The sequence below is a fragment of the Mugil cephalus genome, chromosome 21, assembly GCF_022458985.1.
Source record: "Mugil cephalus isolate CIBA_MC_2020 chromosome 21, CIBA_Mcephalus_1.1, whole genome shotgun sequence".
NCBI lineage: Eukaryota > Metazoa > Chordata > Actinopteri > Mugiliformes > Mugilidae > Mugil > Mugil cephalus.
In genome coordinates, this window is record NC_061790.1 from 5190624 (window position 1) to 5204586 (window position 13963).

At 40.7% G+C, this 13963-nt stretch overlaps 1 protein-coding gene across 1 annotated transcript in view; it reads right to left on the bottom strand.

The window, feature by feature from the left end:
* enpp1 (ectonucleotide pyrophosphatase/phosphodiesterase 1) overlaps positions 1-11600 on the bottom strand; it is a 29830-nt gene extending 18230 nt beyond the window's left edge. The window contains exons 1-7 of the mRNA XM_047574359.1: positions 11379-11600; positions 7888-7957; positions 4637-4700; positions 3872-3969; positions 3709-3788; positions 2064-2183; positions 49-158 (exon numbers count right to left, since the gene is read on the bottom strand). Of these exons, the coding sequence (XP_047430315.1) occupies positions 49-158; positions 2064-2183; positions 3709-3788; positions 3872-3969; positions 4637-4700; positions 7888-7957; positions 11379-11513 (677 nt within the window). The 5' untranslated portion in view covers positions 11514-11600. The remainder of the gene's footprint in view (positions 1-48; positions 159-2063; positions 2184-3708; positions 3789-3871; positions 3970-4636; positions 4701-7887; positions 7958-11378) is intronic.
* Positions 11601-13963: the final 2363 nt, after the last annotated feature.

The window sequence follows — 13963 nt, forward strand, 5'->3', positions numbered from 1 at the left end:
GGTTAATTTACGAAACTAAAATTAAAAATATAATGGTGTAGCTCTTACTTATCATACTGCTTGTAGAAATTTGGGTAGGTGCCATTGATGGCTACGTCAGAGCCTGGCCAAAAGAAAGTCCCTGCCTTCAGTTTCTGACGCATGGCAGTCACCCAGATCTGAGGAAAGGGGAGGGATGGGACGGAAAGGAAACAGGAGAGGAGGCACAAGGAAACGATGAAATAGAAGAAGAGTAGAGGAGAATCCAAGGAAAGGAGAGGTGACAGAAGAAGAAGGAAAGAGAAGAAATATAAGTAAAGGATGGGAAACAGAAGCAGAGGAGCATATGGGAAGAGAAAGAAAGGAAATGGAGCAGAAGGAAATGTAAAAGGAAAGAATAAGGAAAGGAAATGGAGGAAAGGAAAAAAAGGGAAGATAAAAGCTAATTAATCAGAGGAATTATTTGATTAGCAATTTAACCATTTAATTCAGTTGCAATTTATACAAAAAAATTGAAAAACTCTAAACTGCAAAATTTACAACCTAACATTTAACATTAGTTATTGTTATTTTTACAATTTTTGCATCCTTTGATTGTAGTTATCACACGTTCTCCCGGCGTCATAAATTCCCAGATTGATTCACAGATCAATGAAACAAACGTCGCTAAGATGATGCCTTCGGGAAAACTCGAAAGTTCTATATTCCAACTCGCAAATTTCACACTCTCGATATCACAGCGTTCACGTTACAGGTTAACTCGGAGGAGAAAAAATAAGTCTGGTATATTGTCACTGTTTGCTGTACGTTAAAATACGTGCAGCAGCTATTTTTTATTTTGGAAGTAGTCATTTCTGAGTTGGGCAACTCAGAACTCATTTTTCCCAAGCTGTCTTAAATGCAGCATCAGCTGCATCTGCATCTCAACCAAGTTTTCCAAGGCCCACGCTGACACTACTTCTGATTGGCTAGTTAGTTGTTAGTTGCTAGTTAGATGTTAGTTTGGAGAGAGAAAGCTGTGTTACTCTCGTTCCATTGGTAGGTGAACACAACTGTCTGCTCGAACCTGACGATAAATAAATGTTGATCTTTTTTTAAATCACGACCGAACGCCACACACGGTGCCGGAAGACTTTAAGACCTGCGTCGCACATGTAGGAAGACACACGCAAACTAGTGAAAACTAATGGTGAGCTCGGATCAGACAAGTTTTGGCGCCCCCCCCCTGTGATCTCTGGGGGTCCTGGGGGTCCGCCCCCCACCCCCAGGTTGGGAACCACTGATCTAGGTAGATGTTTAATTCATTCAGAGTTGTAGTGGACCAACAGCACACTCATTAATCTCCGTGCATCACAGCAGCAGCGTGTAGTCCAGGGCTCAGTCATGTCTGATGGAAATCTAACAATGTGGTTTTATTCTAAATCAATCAACATCACTGCGGTTTCACTTTTATTTATGCAAAAGGGCTCTTCAACATATTTGGCCACTGCACTTAGTTGTATTGGTTTCAATAGTCATTATAGAAGAATTCATCCCTACTGAGTAAATCACTCCATAGGGGTCATCCATCTCTCTTTCCCTCCATACAGCAGCGTTTTGTTTTTGTTTTGTTTTTTTTTTAAGAAGAGCTGCTTGTCACAGAGTTGAGGAATGAGATTTAAGAGGCCTCCCATTTAAGTGCAAACCACAAAGAGAATAAACTCGCAGCCCTCACAAGCTGTCATTTAGCACGAGCTGAATCCATAATTATATCAAGAAGCGCCTTACGGGGAGGGAGAGCTGATGCTGGGCTCGCTGTATCCTGCCAGTCACAGAGAGCAAATTACACCATAATCCAAGCACACTGACTCACATTTCTCACACAAGACAAGTACCTTCCCGTGACTGATGTCAGATTTTCCACAAATGAATGTGTGTTATCATTGAAACAATTGCGCGTTGAACAATTTTCTCTAGAAGTGAGGAGGAAGTGCCTCTCCACATCTGCGATCTTGCTCAACGACAAACCCAGACGTGGTGATAAATCATTTATTTATCTAACTAAACTCAGATTTGATGGAGCACGTTCACACAGATTCACTCACGGGTTCTCCTTGGTACCACTTTGGGTCGAATTTCTCGTTAGTTCTCAGGCTGAAGAAGGCGTTTCGGAGCACGTCGTACATCTTGTTGTCCACGATCCCGTGAGACTCGGGATAAAGACCCTGCAGGAACCAGACGAAAAAGAAACACACAGTCACGGGGAGATGCTTTGATTGCTGGGGCTGCAGGCATTTAAATTGATTACTCTATCTCTCTCCGAACCTTGTAGCCTAAATATTACTGGTTAGCACAGCAGTTTATTTTAATGGCAGGGTCCGTTTCCAACCATCAGAGGTGGAATCCTCGGCTCGGCTGTAGCTGCTTTCTAAACACATGTAAGCCATTAGGCCTCAGCGGTAACAGCATGGGAGTGATTTATTTGCTGCTTTACCCTTTTACTTGACTACAAGGGAAAATGAACCCCCGTATACTACTGTGCAACTTTCATTTTTACAGCAATACAGTTAACAGTAAGTATGCATAACTTATCAGTGCTTTTATTTTTAGAAAACAAAAGCTCTTGTTAACAGCTCCTGTCCTATAAGATGACTGTGATCTGCAAAAGATCAAAAAGGCATAATCTATTTTGTTACGCAGAGCTTTGCCCTTTCTTTTAATCACTTCTCAAGATTTTAAGGCTGTATCTACAGAGCGTACGCACGTGACGTCACAGCCAGCAGAGTCACCGTGGTTACGACACAGAGTGGCAAAAAGGGGAACATGGAGATTAGCAACATTAAATCACTGAAATATTAGACTTTAATAACGTCCAAAGTGTAAAATTTATTTAAAAAATCTGAGGAGCTGTTGTGCGATTGACTGTACCAACGGATTTGAAAAGCAGTCGGAGATATATTTATATAAACATAAACTAACTGAAAGTGAGGTTAATCCACTTTTCCAAATCCATGATAGTTCGTATGGATCATTGTCGAGTTCAGTTGTCCTTAATTTGATCTGATAATCCACATCATGCCCGGTCTCCTTGTATTTACTGCTACATTTCACCATGTTTTTGCCACTCAGGGGGGCGTGACAGTTAATGCATAGCCTCCATATAAAATATAAATATAAATCTAACATGATGTATGATGTATTTCAGCCACTAGACACCCTTCTTTTTGCAGAATAAATATTTTTATACTTGAAATTCATTTTATTTATTTTTTTACGTACTCTGAAGTGCCGCCCACATAAAAGAGGCTGTGGTTGCCTAGGTAACCGTGTAGTAAATTTCCCAGGCGAAATGTTGTAACAAGCAGAGAGTAAAAATATTGCGAGTGCCTGCAAGCGTGCTGAATTTGGTGTTGGGAAACCAAAGTTGTGGTGTGGTAGACTTTTAGGGAACTCTGTGGTTGTGTCATGTGTCGGTTGCTCCAATTGGCCGTTGAAATTACTTAGTACATTGATTTTTTTTTTTTTTTTGTATGTATCATCACTACAACTCATTGAACTTCATAAAAATGTCACGGTTTCTGGTTGCCACATCAATGCCAGGCCTCGTCCTTGCGTGTTTGTTATTTTCGTGCTTTAACTAACACAATATCCGCTCTTCTCCCATAGACAAAAACAAGTCAGACACAACACATTACTTGTTTCCTTATCCTGTAAATCAACTTCTTTCTCCGAAAACCGACAAAGACTTACAGTAACAATGCTGTAGTGGTTGGGAAAGGTCTTTGTGGGATAAACAGGCCTGATGTATGGTGCTGTTGTTCCAACGTTTCCTGCAACACAGTAATCTTCAGTCACAGCAGGATGCCCTATAAACCTTAACGATCTAGTGGAGTCAGTGGTGTTGGTGACTTACGTAACTTGCTGATGACGGGCAAGCTGCTCTCGTGATCTTTGAGGTACCCTGCCCGGAAACCGTCCAAGGACACGAGGATGAGGGGCGGCTTTGAAAAACTGTGCAGAAACAAAACACCTGATGAATGAATGAATATTCTTTCTTAATTACATTAAAAGTGTTAAGAATCAGCATTTTCTAATTGATCGTAAAGACCCGTCCACATGTAAAAATAGGACTGCGGTGCACCAACGGAGACAAACGCTAACAAACCCAACAGAACGAGCGGCTTTGATGTAAGAAACTACAGACAACAATCGAGATATTTTCAAACCGCACTACATGGCTTTCCTTTGGAGTCAATGGTTTTCTTTTCCATGGTGTGATGGTCCTGTCTGAGGTTACTCCCTCACTCGACTCAACAACACATGTCTGATTGCTCAGTCATTTGCTCAGTTTCCATAGAGACAGTTTGTGTAAACAGCCCAAACACATGGCTTGCTTTTCTTCTTCTTTTTTTTTCTTTTTTTTTCCATATTCCTCCAGATTACGCCGTAGTCAAAGACAGGTTTACACTAAGTGCTGGGAACAATGGCTTCAACGGAGGATAACTGTAGGCGACACAGCTGAATGGTTTCATTCTCACAAATGTTGAATGATATCATTCAGGGCAGAGGAGAGGATATGATGTAACCACAACTAGGTCAACTAGAATTTGAGTTATTATTTTCTACTTCGGGGATCTCACATTATTACCGCCGTGAAAGAAGTTTTTTATTTTATTACCCAGGTGGACATTGCGGCCTCTGAACTTGCTCTGTAGTGTCCTGCAGCAGCCAGCTCTCGCTTTCTGGAAAAAAAGAGGGAGTCTTATGAGTGAAGGCAAATCAAAACTTGACTACAGTATGAGATGTACGCCGATCAGGCGTAACATTATGACCACCGACAGGAGAAGTAAAACAACATTTGTCATCTTGTGACAACACAATGTCACAAGCGTGGAATGCGGATGTTACTTAGACATGTAGAACCCACCAAGATTAGACACGTCCACTCCCCATAGAAATGACACTCCTTGATGACACACACACAACTAAAAAACAACTAGAAAAAGATGAAGAACAGCTCTAGGTGTTGACCTGGTCTCTAAATTCACTAGATCCCAAACTGATCAAGTATCTGTGGGATGATCCACAGAGGCCTTATCCCCTCAACCCAAAGGACCTAAAGACCCCCACTAACAAGATTCAGAAGGTCCATGTCCAGTCTCTGATGTGTCACAACTGTTTTGGAAGACAAGGTAAATTAGTGTTAATAGTGTTTCCCTGATAAAATTACTTTATATTTCATGCTAAAGTCAAATCAGGTCTGGACAGGAATTGTCGGGTAGTTCCCGCCAACAGGATGTGAAACAGTCCTATAGCAGTTATATTTATGCGATAACTGGAAACAGTGAAAGATTGATCATTTCCTGTTCTTCCACGTCAATGAAGTCTTTCTCTTCTTCTTTTCTTGCAAGAGCTGCAAATGCTTAGGAGCACAGTCAGACCATAAACAGAGATGAAAGGACGAAACCCAACAATCACATTTTGAGGCCAGATTTTTTGCGCTGCGAAGCATGCGCTCGGATTCAGTGGAAAACATCTGGATGTTGTTCTCCTGGAAATAAAACATGGAGGGGAAAAAGACACGGTACTTTTGTAAGGACTTCTAATGTTCATAATCTGAGACAGTGTAGGTAAGCTGTAAACACTACACTGACATACAGTTTGGCTATTTTCTTCAAGCAAACACATTTTTTTAACCGTTAACATAGATGAAAGCAATAGTAACTAATTTTCTAGCTCTGTTTTGGTCTCCTCCGGTTCCAAAGAGAAATATATCGCCCTTTAGCTGCTGAATGCTATCGACTCCTTGGAGTTTATCAGAGAGTTTTTTCACATACAACCCCAACTTGCTCCTGTTGGAAATTATGGTCATGGGAGCTGTCAGTAGAAACGTCCCGATCGGTGACGGGAGATCAGGTATCAGGGTCGATCAAGGCATTTTTGAAATGATCGGATCCGGTTTCAGCCAAGTGCAGTGTTTCTGTTGGCGTATGTTATTTGTTTTAGGTCTGCCATAAACCAAAACCACATCCATCTAGCGTCAAAACTTATTTTTCTCTTTTAGTGGCGGTTAGCTAGCGTCAAAGCTGCCATAAATCAAAGAAAAAAATAAAACCATTATACTAAACATGTCTGCCGTGTGGAAGTCAGTCAGACGGCAATTTGTAAATGCGATGTGAAGGTTTAACGGCATGGTAGCAGGAGATCGGCATTCAGCACCACAAACCTGATTTCCCACCGATAAAAAAAAAGTTTCTTAGTACTAAAAGATCTGTATCAGCTCAGGGGGCAAAAGAAGTTGATGAAGAGCATCCCTGACTGTGACTGAAACCGAAGTTTGAAGGTTTGTAAGTTATGAAACCAAAACAAGCTCATAGGCCCACAAAGCATGTGATTGCGTGCAACCGTTTCCGTATAATACACAGTCATAACACATCAACTTATCAATTAGTGCAGCTTTCAGAAAAACAACATGGCACAGTGTGTAAACACGGGAAAACAATGAGAGAAGAGTCAAACCGTGACTGGCAGAAGACCCTAATGTGGGTGTTTTGCGTGTGAGCTGAGTGCACACACGGAGCCCCAAACAAATACAAACCGACTCCATTCATTCAAAGATTTTCCCACAGACAAGGTGAAACTAAGCAGGAAGCTTCGGGCCACCGCTTTCACCTTTCAAGCAACTGCCTTCCAAGCACATCCGTCAAATCTGCTGCTGACTGGACACATGACAGCGGGAGTCTTAGCGTGTTGGTGAGAAAGCCCCTCCTCGCTGCCTCTTGAGGCCAGCGGCGCGGTTTGGACCGAACACGGGGATGCTCTGTCTCAGGAGACGAGCTGCTGTGGTCTGTAATCCACGGGAAAACCCACTCTAAGCATTCTGCACACACGCAGTCAGCTTCTAGGAAGAAGTCCCGGGTTATTTTTATTCCCTTTAATCTGTTTCCAAAGACCTCACCAAAGAAAGTTACGAGAGATTTAAAAGCTGCAACAAAGATGTGAATAAGTCCTAAATAAGAGTCTGGGTGAGTGAAAAGTCAAAACGTATACAAGGCGTTTTCATGTGAGCTGGGTAGGAAATATAAGTTAAAGGGAAATGCCACAGCAGAGAGAGAGAGCACCCCGCCCAGGCTGGGGAACGCTGCCCACAGTCACCACTCCTGCCCCCGAAATGGAACAGGGGTGTTTTGGCATGGTGGTTTGCAACAAAGAGCACACTGACAAAGCTGCCCACGTCTAAACCGAGAGGGAATCTATAGCTGGAAAAAAAAACAACATTCCCGTCTCACTAAAAAGTGTGTTTACGACATGTTTTGCAGCAAATGGGGAGCAAAAGAAGAAGAAGAAAAAAGATGTCTCACAGCACCGTGGCAAAAACATACCCAGGAGTTCACCTCCGTTCCCCTGTTTTCACAGGCGGCAGTAACTTGACCCTGGTTCACTACTCCTCTAAATACCCACAGTTTGCAGTTAGCAGCGTCTAGAGTTTCTGGTAACCCAAATAGTGAGTCTGAAGCCTTACAATGGCACACATTGTTATTTTGCCAAAGATAATCACACGTAACTGCATCAACGCACCAAAAGCAAAATGAGAAACGTCTGTCTCACACTGTTGCAGCTGCATTCACTACCCGACTTCCTAACTTAACTACTTACTGCTTATCCCATAGGTCTTCAACAGGAGGTACTCAGAGGCGCTGCAAGGGGGTCGTAAAATCTTTTTTTTTCTCTCTCTTTGGATTTTCCCGCACAAATTTAAATTTCTTCAAATACACATTAAATCCAATGTATACTGAAGACACCTGGCTTATGCTTACAAAGACACCGTGGGTCTGGAGTCAATGTCAGTTGAAATTATTATTTTTGTTTTAAATGGAGGCAAAGAACTGTAAACCAATGAGTGTTTGTTTAATTAACAGTGAAGCTCACCTTTTCCACCGTTCTTCCTCACAGACACCACCACCACCAGGATCACCACCAGTAAGCACAGCAGCAGAACCTGAAAGCCAGAGAAAACAAATGGCTGCTGTTTGTACAAGTTACTGACAATAACAGGACGTTGATCAAACATGAATTTATTTTTTTTTAAACTCCAAGTAGAATGTAAATTTTATTTAAAAAAGAAAAAAAATCAAACCAAACAAATCATGTTTTGTCGCCACAATAAACAACTGACCACAATGCTGTCTGGTCTCCGTAACTGACTACATTTAGATTTAATGCAAGTGAACACACAGTATTTCAACGTACTTTGAATGACACTGTGGTGAAAGTTTCAAGCTCATTCTGCTCGCAGTCCAGACACAGTCTAACGTCAGCTACATGCCTTTGTAGCCATAATATAAACACACTGCAACAGACTTCTGGCTCACCTAAACGAGGCATAAATCACTGATTATGGTCACAGCATTGACTCTAGACAATGCTGGTTCGATTCACTATTTTGTTCTGTCCAGACTGAAACATCACGGTAACTATTTCACTTCTGTATCTATAGATATTTGTTGCCCCCACAGGATAAATCTGAAAGCTGAAGTGGTCACTCTGGAGATGTCACCACTATTTAGCACAATGACTAGCTTGACTCCGGATATTTTAGAAGTGTCTCATCAAATGCTGTACGGATCCTCATGAATGTTGATACAGATATTCGTGAAGCCTAGAGAAGAACCCTAGAGACATTCCTGAACATCCTAAAATCCACTGGGAGCGAGGGGATTGTAATTAGATGGGCATTATTTAGAGATAACAGTGTTTAGTCTAGTGTGTTATCTCTGCTACTTATTTCCAATCCCCCGCAACATTCATCATGGAGTTTAAGGTCACATGGACGTGACCTCAGCCAAAAAAAGAAGAAGAAGAGGTGGAGTATGTGCATCAAACTTGCACCATGTACAGTCCGCAATTCTTTTTAGGTCATGGTAGTGGCAAAGAAACAGTATATATTGGACCTAGTTTCACCCAAAAAGCGTATTCGTTTTAAATGTGGCCTAAGAAACTATAGATGCAGGTTTGTTAAAGGTCCATCTTTATGGAAGAAATTCTCAAAATGACAACAAGGAAAACCATGTGGACGCAGCCTTAGCTTGAAACCTTGATTGGACATTTAAATACTCCTGTAAACTTTAGCTTATGGCACCTCATCGTAATGTAAGAAAAACAACTTTTAGGTGAAACCGCATGAGTCTTGCACAGGGTCTCATAAAAACAACAACATCACTGGTGGACTACATTTTGACCCTTGTTGGGCAGCTAGGGTAACACTAGTACTTATCCAAGTCACCACTACGACGAGCTAAAAAGGATTACGGACTGTAATACAGACTGTATGTCAATATGCAGCTAGCAGGATCGATGCGCATTCTCCGCCGTTTCTTCTTCTTTTTTTGTTCTGTAGCAGAAACAGCGCCACACACAGGGCTGGGATATGTTCTACAACATTTCTACAACGTTTCTACAATGTTCTACTACAGATGCAGTTTTGCAATGGATCCATCTTTACGGAGAAATTCTCGAAACAACAACAAAGAAAACCGGAGGAAGAAAACGGTCGCTTTGCTAAGTGTGCATGTGGCCTTAAAGACACGCCCATGAAGATTGGGTCAAACGAGCGTGAAGAATGCAACACAAATCCAACAAAAGTCACCCATTGTACAGTATATCATGTTGACATCAAACAAGCTAAGCTGTGGTTCTTTTTTTTTTTATTTCATTTTAAAACAAGTATGACCCACTGACTTAAAAGAGAGCTAATCCCTTCTTTATAAAACCTCAGCAGTGTGAATGTCTGAAAGCAGGATTGGAGAATCATCAACCCCAAGTAATCCACTCAGTGTGATTCACACAGGACGTGGAATTTCTTCATTCCCAGACAGGTATGAAAACATGCTGTGTGCAGGCGCACATGGCGTCTGGGTTTGGGCTCCTATTTTCTCCAGCTATAGGTGAAGGCAGAGAAAACCTGGATGAGCTTCTTAGAAGGACGTGGTCTTTGTGGGTTGTGAAAGTAAACAGTCTGTCTGGTGGAAACCTACGAGTCTGACTCTGAAACACACTTTACAGTTCATCACAGTCCACTGTCCTCGTTTCCTACGTAACAATTATCCCATTACACTGCCCACGGACGTGACATTTAAACTGGATAATGCAACTTTAAAAGAAAACTGCATATCTCGAGAGATAATAACCCTACAAAGGTTTAATGTATTAACCTCATGTATGCAACTCTCCTTCCTATTACTAAGCAATTGCAAAGCTATGTATCAAGAGTGATACACGATACGTGGGTGTACTGTCATCCTGACTCTCCTCAGAGCCAAGCAAACATAAGCTGGTTCCTGTTATTTTAAAGTGAAAAGTTTGAAGGACAAGTTCCTACTAGTATCATTCATGATACACATTCTTCACATTTTTAATTCCTAACTTTCCATTTGGACGAACACATCAATTTGTCGTTGTGCATTCCGGTACAGAAAAGAGAGACTTCGTGACATTTTTCTTTGCAATTCTTTCAATTATGGTTTTACTTTTCATGTAAAGTCCAACATGTGTTTCGGATTTCGGATCATGCAGAATATGTGTGGTTAGTCTCAATGCCTCAAGGAGTTTTGGACAATGAAAATGCATGAATTATCTACTGGCTTTGACCCTTTGCCTGGAAACCCTCAAACATCCAGAACTACTGTAACATTGAATAACTGCCAAACGTCAGATTCTATGGATGCACCTAATGATCAAAGTCATAAAGCCGACTTTAATTTCACAACTGCAGGTCATGTCCACCTGTAGAGTCTCTTCTGGCCTCTGTCTCTTTGCACCGGAGTGAAAACATTTAGTTTCCACGTCCACACTGGCAGAGTAGGCAGTCTCGGCTGCGTGACAGCAGTAGATTAATGTCAGCGAGAGTAAACAGTGAATAAATGGAGACATGAGGCCGTGGTTTGTGATTCCTGATGAAGACCTTGCATTGAGATAAAATCAGAAAAAAGTCCCCAGGGCTGCTGTGGGACTATAAACAAATTCAACAAACTCATTCATTGTACGAAATCAGTCAAAACTGTTGGATTTTTTTGTGTTGATAATAAATTTCTGCATCACTTCAGCATAAACAGTGACTATAATGTCAATATTTGTCAAATATTTATATTTTAAAGTGATATAGTGACATTAGCAGTAAACACAAAGGACATACTATATATTTGAGTGATTAAACTGTCTACTGAGACCATCTATGAGGCAGAGCTTTACAGGAATAGTTATTTTTAATTGTGCACCATTTTTTTCTGATAAAATGTTTGATATATAAACTAATTACAATATTAACTCTAAGTTTCTGGCAAATTGCACCACATGGCCTGCTATCTGAGAAGTTTGGACAGATGGGTAATAATATTTAATCAATTAACTGCTATTAAACGTACCCCAGCAATAATTTTACAGTTGTTATTCCTTTTCTTCCCTCGCTCATTGTTGCTCCTCTGACTCTCCAGCTCTGATGTCCCAAATAAAGACGACGCTTGTTCAGCAGACCGGTCCTCTCCTTTAGTTACTTCCATGCTGCTGAGCGCAACAAAAACCTACCGCCAGTGTTTCCCAGTGAGAGGACAGACTGGCAGACAGAGCTGCCCCGATTAGGAATATATTTGCTGCTGGGTAGGCTCCTGACCCCGTGCTCAAGTGTAGCACCGCCTTTTATTGACGTCTTCAACTTTGCAAAGGCAGCAGCATGTGTTTGATCTGAGAGTAGGAGGCTGATTAAAGCAGAGCAGACCTCATTTTTTACTGAGAACTCTGTTTGTTCAGCCTTTAAAACGCGTTTAAACGCCTTTAAAAAGAAAAAGACAAACCTATTTCAGACATGCAAAATTATTCATTGTAAATTTCAAACCATCAGCTTTATTTAAAACAACAAAGTGAAAACAGCTGTTCGCCGAGCGTTAATAATATATTAGCAATAAAATCAGCACTGCCGCCATCTTGTGGACAACGTGAAGAGGTGCACCTGACCATATTTTAATTATTAAAACATTCACATAAATTAAAAAAAATATATATATCAAAGGGATCAATTAAAACAACTCACCGTGACTTATCTTCACGTTGCTTTTGAAGAGAAATGGAGTTACCATTAAGCACTAAAGTTCAACTACAAATAGGTTACAACTCCAAACCGACTTAGAAGTCATAATTATTTCCGTATTCGACCCACAGCTGAAAAGTATTAAGCTCTCAGCATCTTTCTACACGCCTGTGCGCACAAAACCGCATACACGCATATGTTGCAGACGCGCATATTCGTGAGCGTGCATACACACTTGCACGTAAATGGCATGTACAGTATACGCGTGTACACACACGCATATGCGTGTACGATGTGCTGGTGGGTGTAGAGTATGAGGGTGAAAAAAAGTTGTCTGTATTTGAATTACTGTCACACACCAGTTGCGGGTGGGGATTTTTTTTTTTTTTTTTTTTTAAAGCTGCCATTGAGGTAATGAAGACCGGCGATGCTGGTAATCTGACCACTTTTTTTTAGTAATGAGTAATCTAACACATCATTATTTTTCAAACCAGTAATCAGATTAAAATCACTTATCCAAATCAGTGTGCGCTACTGTTCATAGTTTAAAATAGGACTAGCCACTGTGTAGAGCTTTAAATTACGGACTAATTGAACCTTTCATTTTTTTTTTCTTTTTTCACAACAACAAACCGGATATAAAGCAGTAATATAATCCTTTATTAATGCCACAGGCTTGGATACTAACCAGATAACCAGATATCTGGCTGTAGTTTTAAATATACAGTGACTATTTCATCAGTATATTTCCTTCATTTTCTTAATTATTTGGTATATAAAATGTCAGGAAACAGTGAAAGTGAAATGACATCTTCAAAATCTAAAAATTCTCTTCAGATAAAGTAGAAAAGTTTTATTGACTAATTGCATTTTTACTAAAAGATAAGTGATCATCAACATAGTTTTATTATCTAGCAGTTTGTCTACAAACTGGATAATTGGTTTATTTCTGCATTATATTTTCATGTTCTCCAAGTTTTTAGACAGAAATATTTTAATTTATATCCTGCAGTAATCCTTAAGGCATCCACTAGATGGTGGTGTTGCAACACATTTACAATGATAAAATCTTCCTCGTAGTAAAGATGCTTTTCTGGCCCTTATAGAGATGCTACAATCTAACACTGCTCCTGCGATTCTTGACACTTTTACCATATTTCAGCTCTCGGAGGTCCAGGTTTCCTTCAGATCCAGCTGTGCTTCGTGTTGCGATAATAGAAATCACATGTGGTTTTCACCCCCGTCCTCTGACCCGTGAGTTGTCTCTGAGTTGTCTTACACTCATAAACAGCCCAGGGTTAAATGTTCTCACTGTCTGTTTATCTTTGCGTCCCAGTGTGTATGTGTGTGTGTGTGTGTGTGTGTGTGTCTGCTACATGGCTGATTTTTGTTTTCATTCTGAGCTATAGGGCCGCGCACGCGTGTTCAACTCAGTGTGTGTTCTGCTCAGTGGACTGCATGTCTCACAGCAGCGTCTCCCTATAGCTGTCCCAAACCCAGCAGGACATTACAAAATGACCTTTAGTGGTGACCTACACATGTGGCACTTACTGTACATTTACATTTCACGTGAGCGCAACTTAATACTGGCTCCAGCTTAGCACAATTCAGCCACACAGCGTTACATGTGTTAAAACTAAATTTGATTCCTCCTTTAAATCATGGCATTCATCAAAAATATTCTTCTGTGGGTTTGTTAAGATTTAAACATTTGAATCAGTATGTGCATTTTTACAAAAGAATGTGCTACTGTTTATACAATGTAGGACTCACATTTCCAGCAGTTTGACAAGAGTGGTACACAAGGGGCGTGAAGGTTCTGGAAAACAAAGGCAGTATTAACTTATATAAAATATAAAAATACAAAAAATACAAACGTAGGGACCCCCTACCTACCATATGTGTTGTATGTTAAACTCGGGCCTA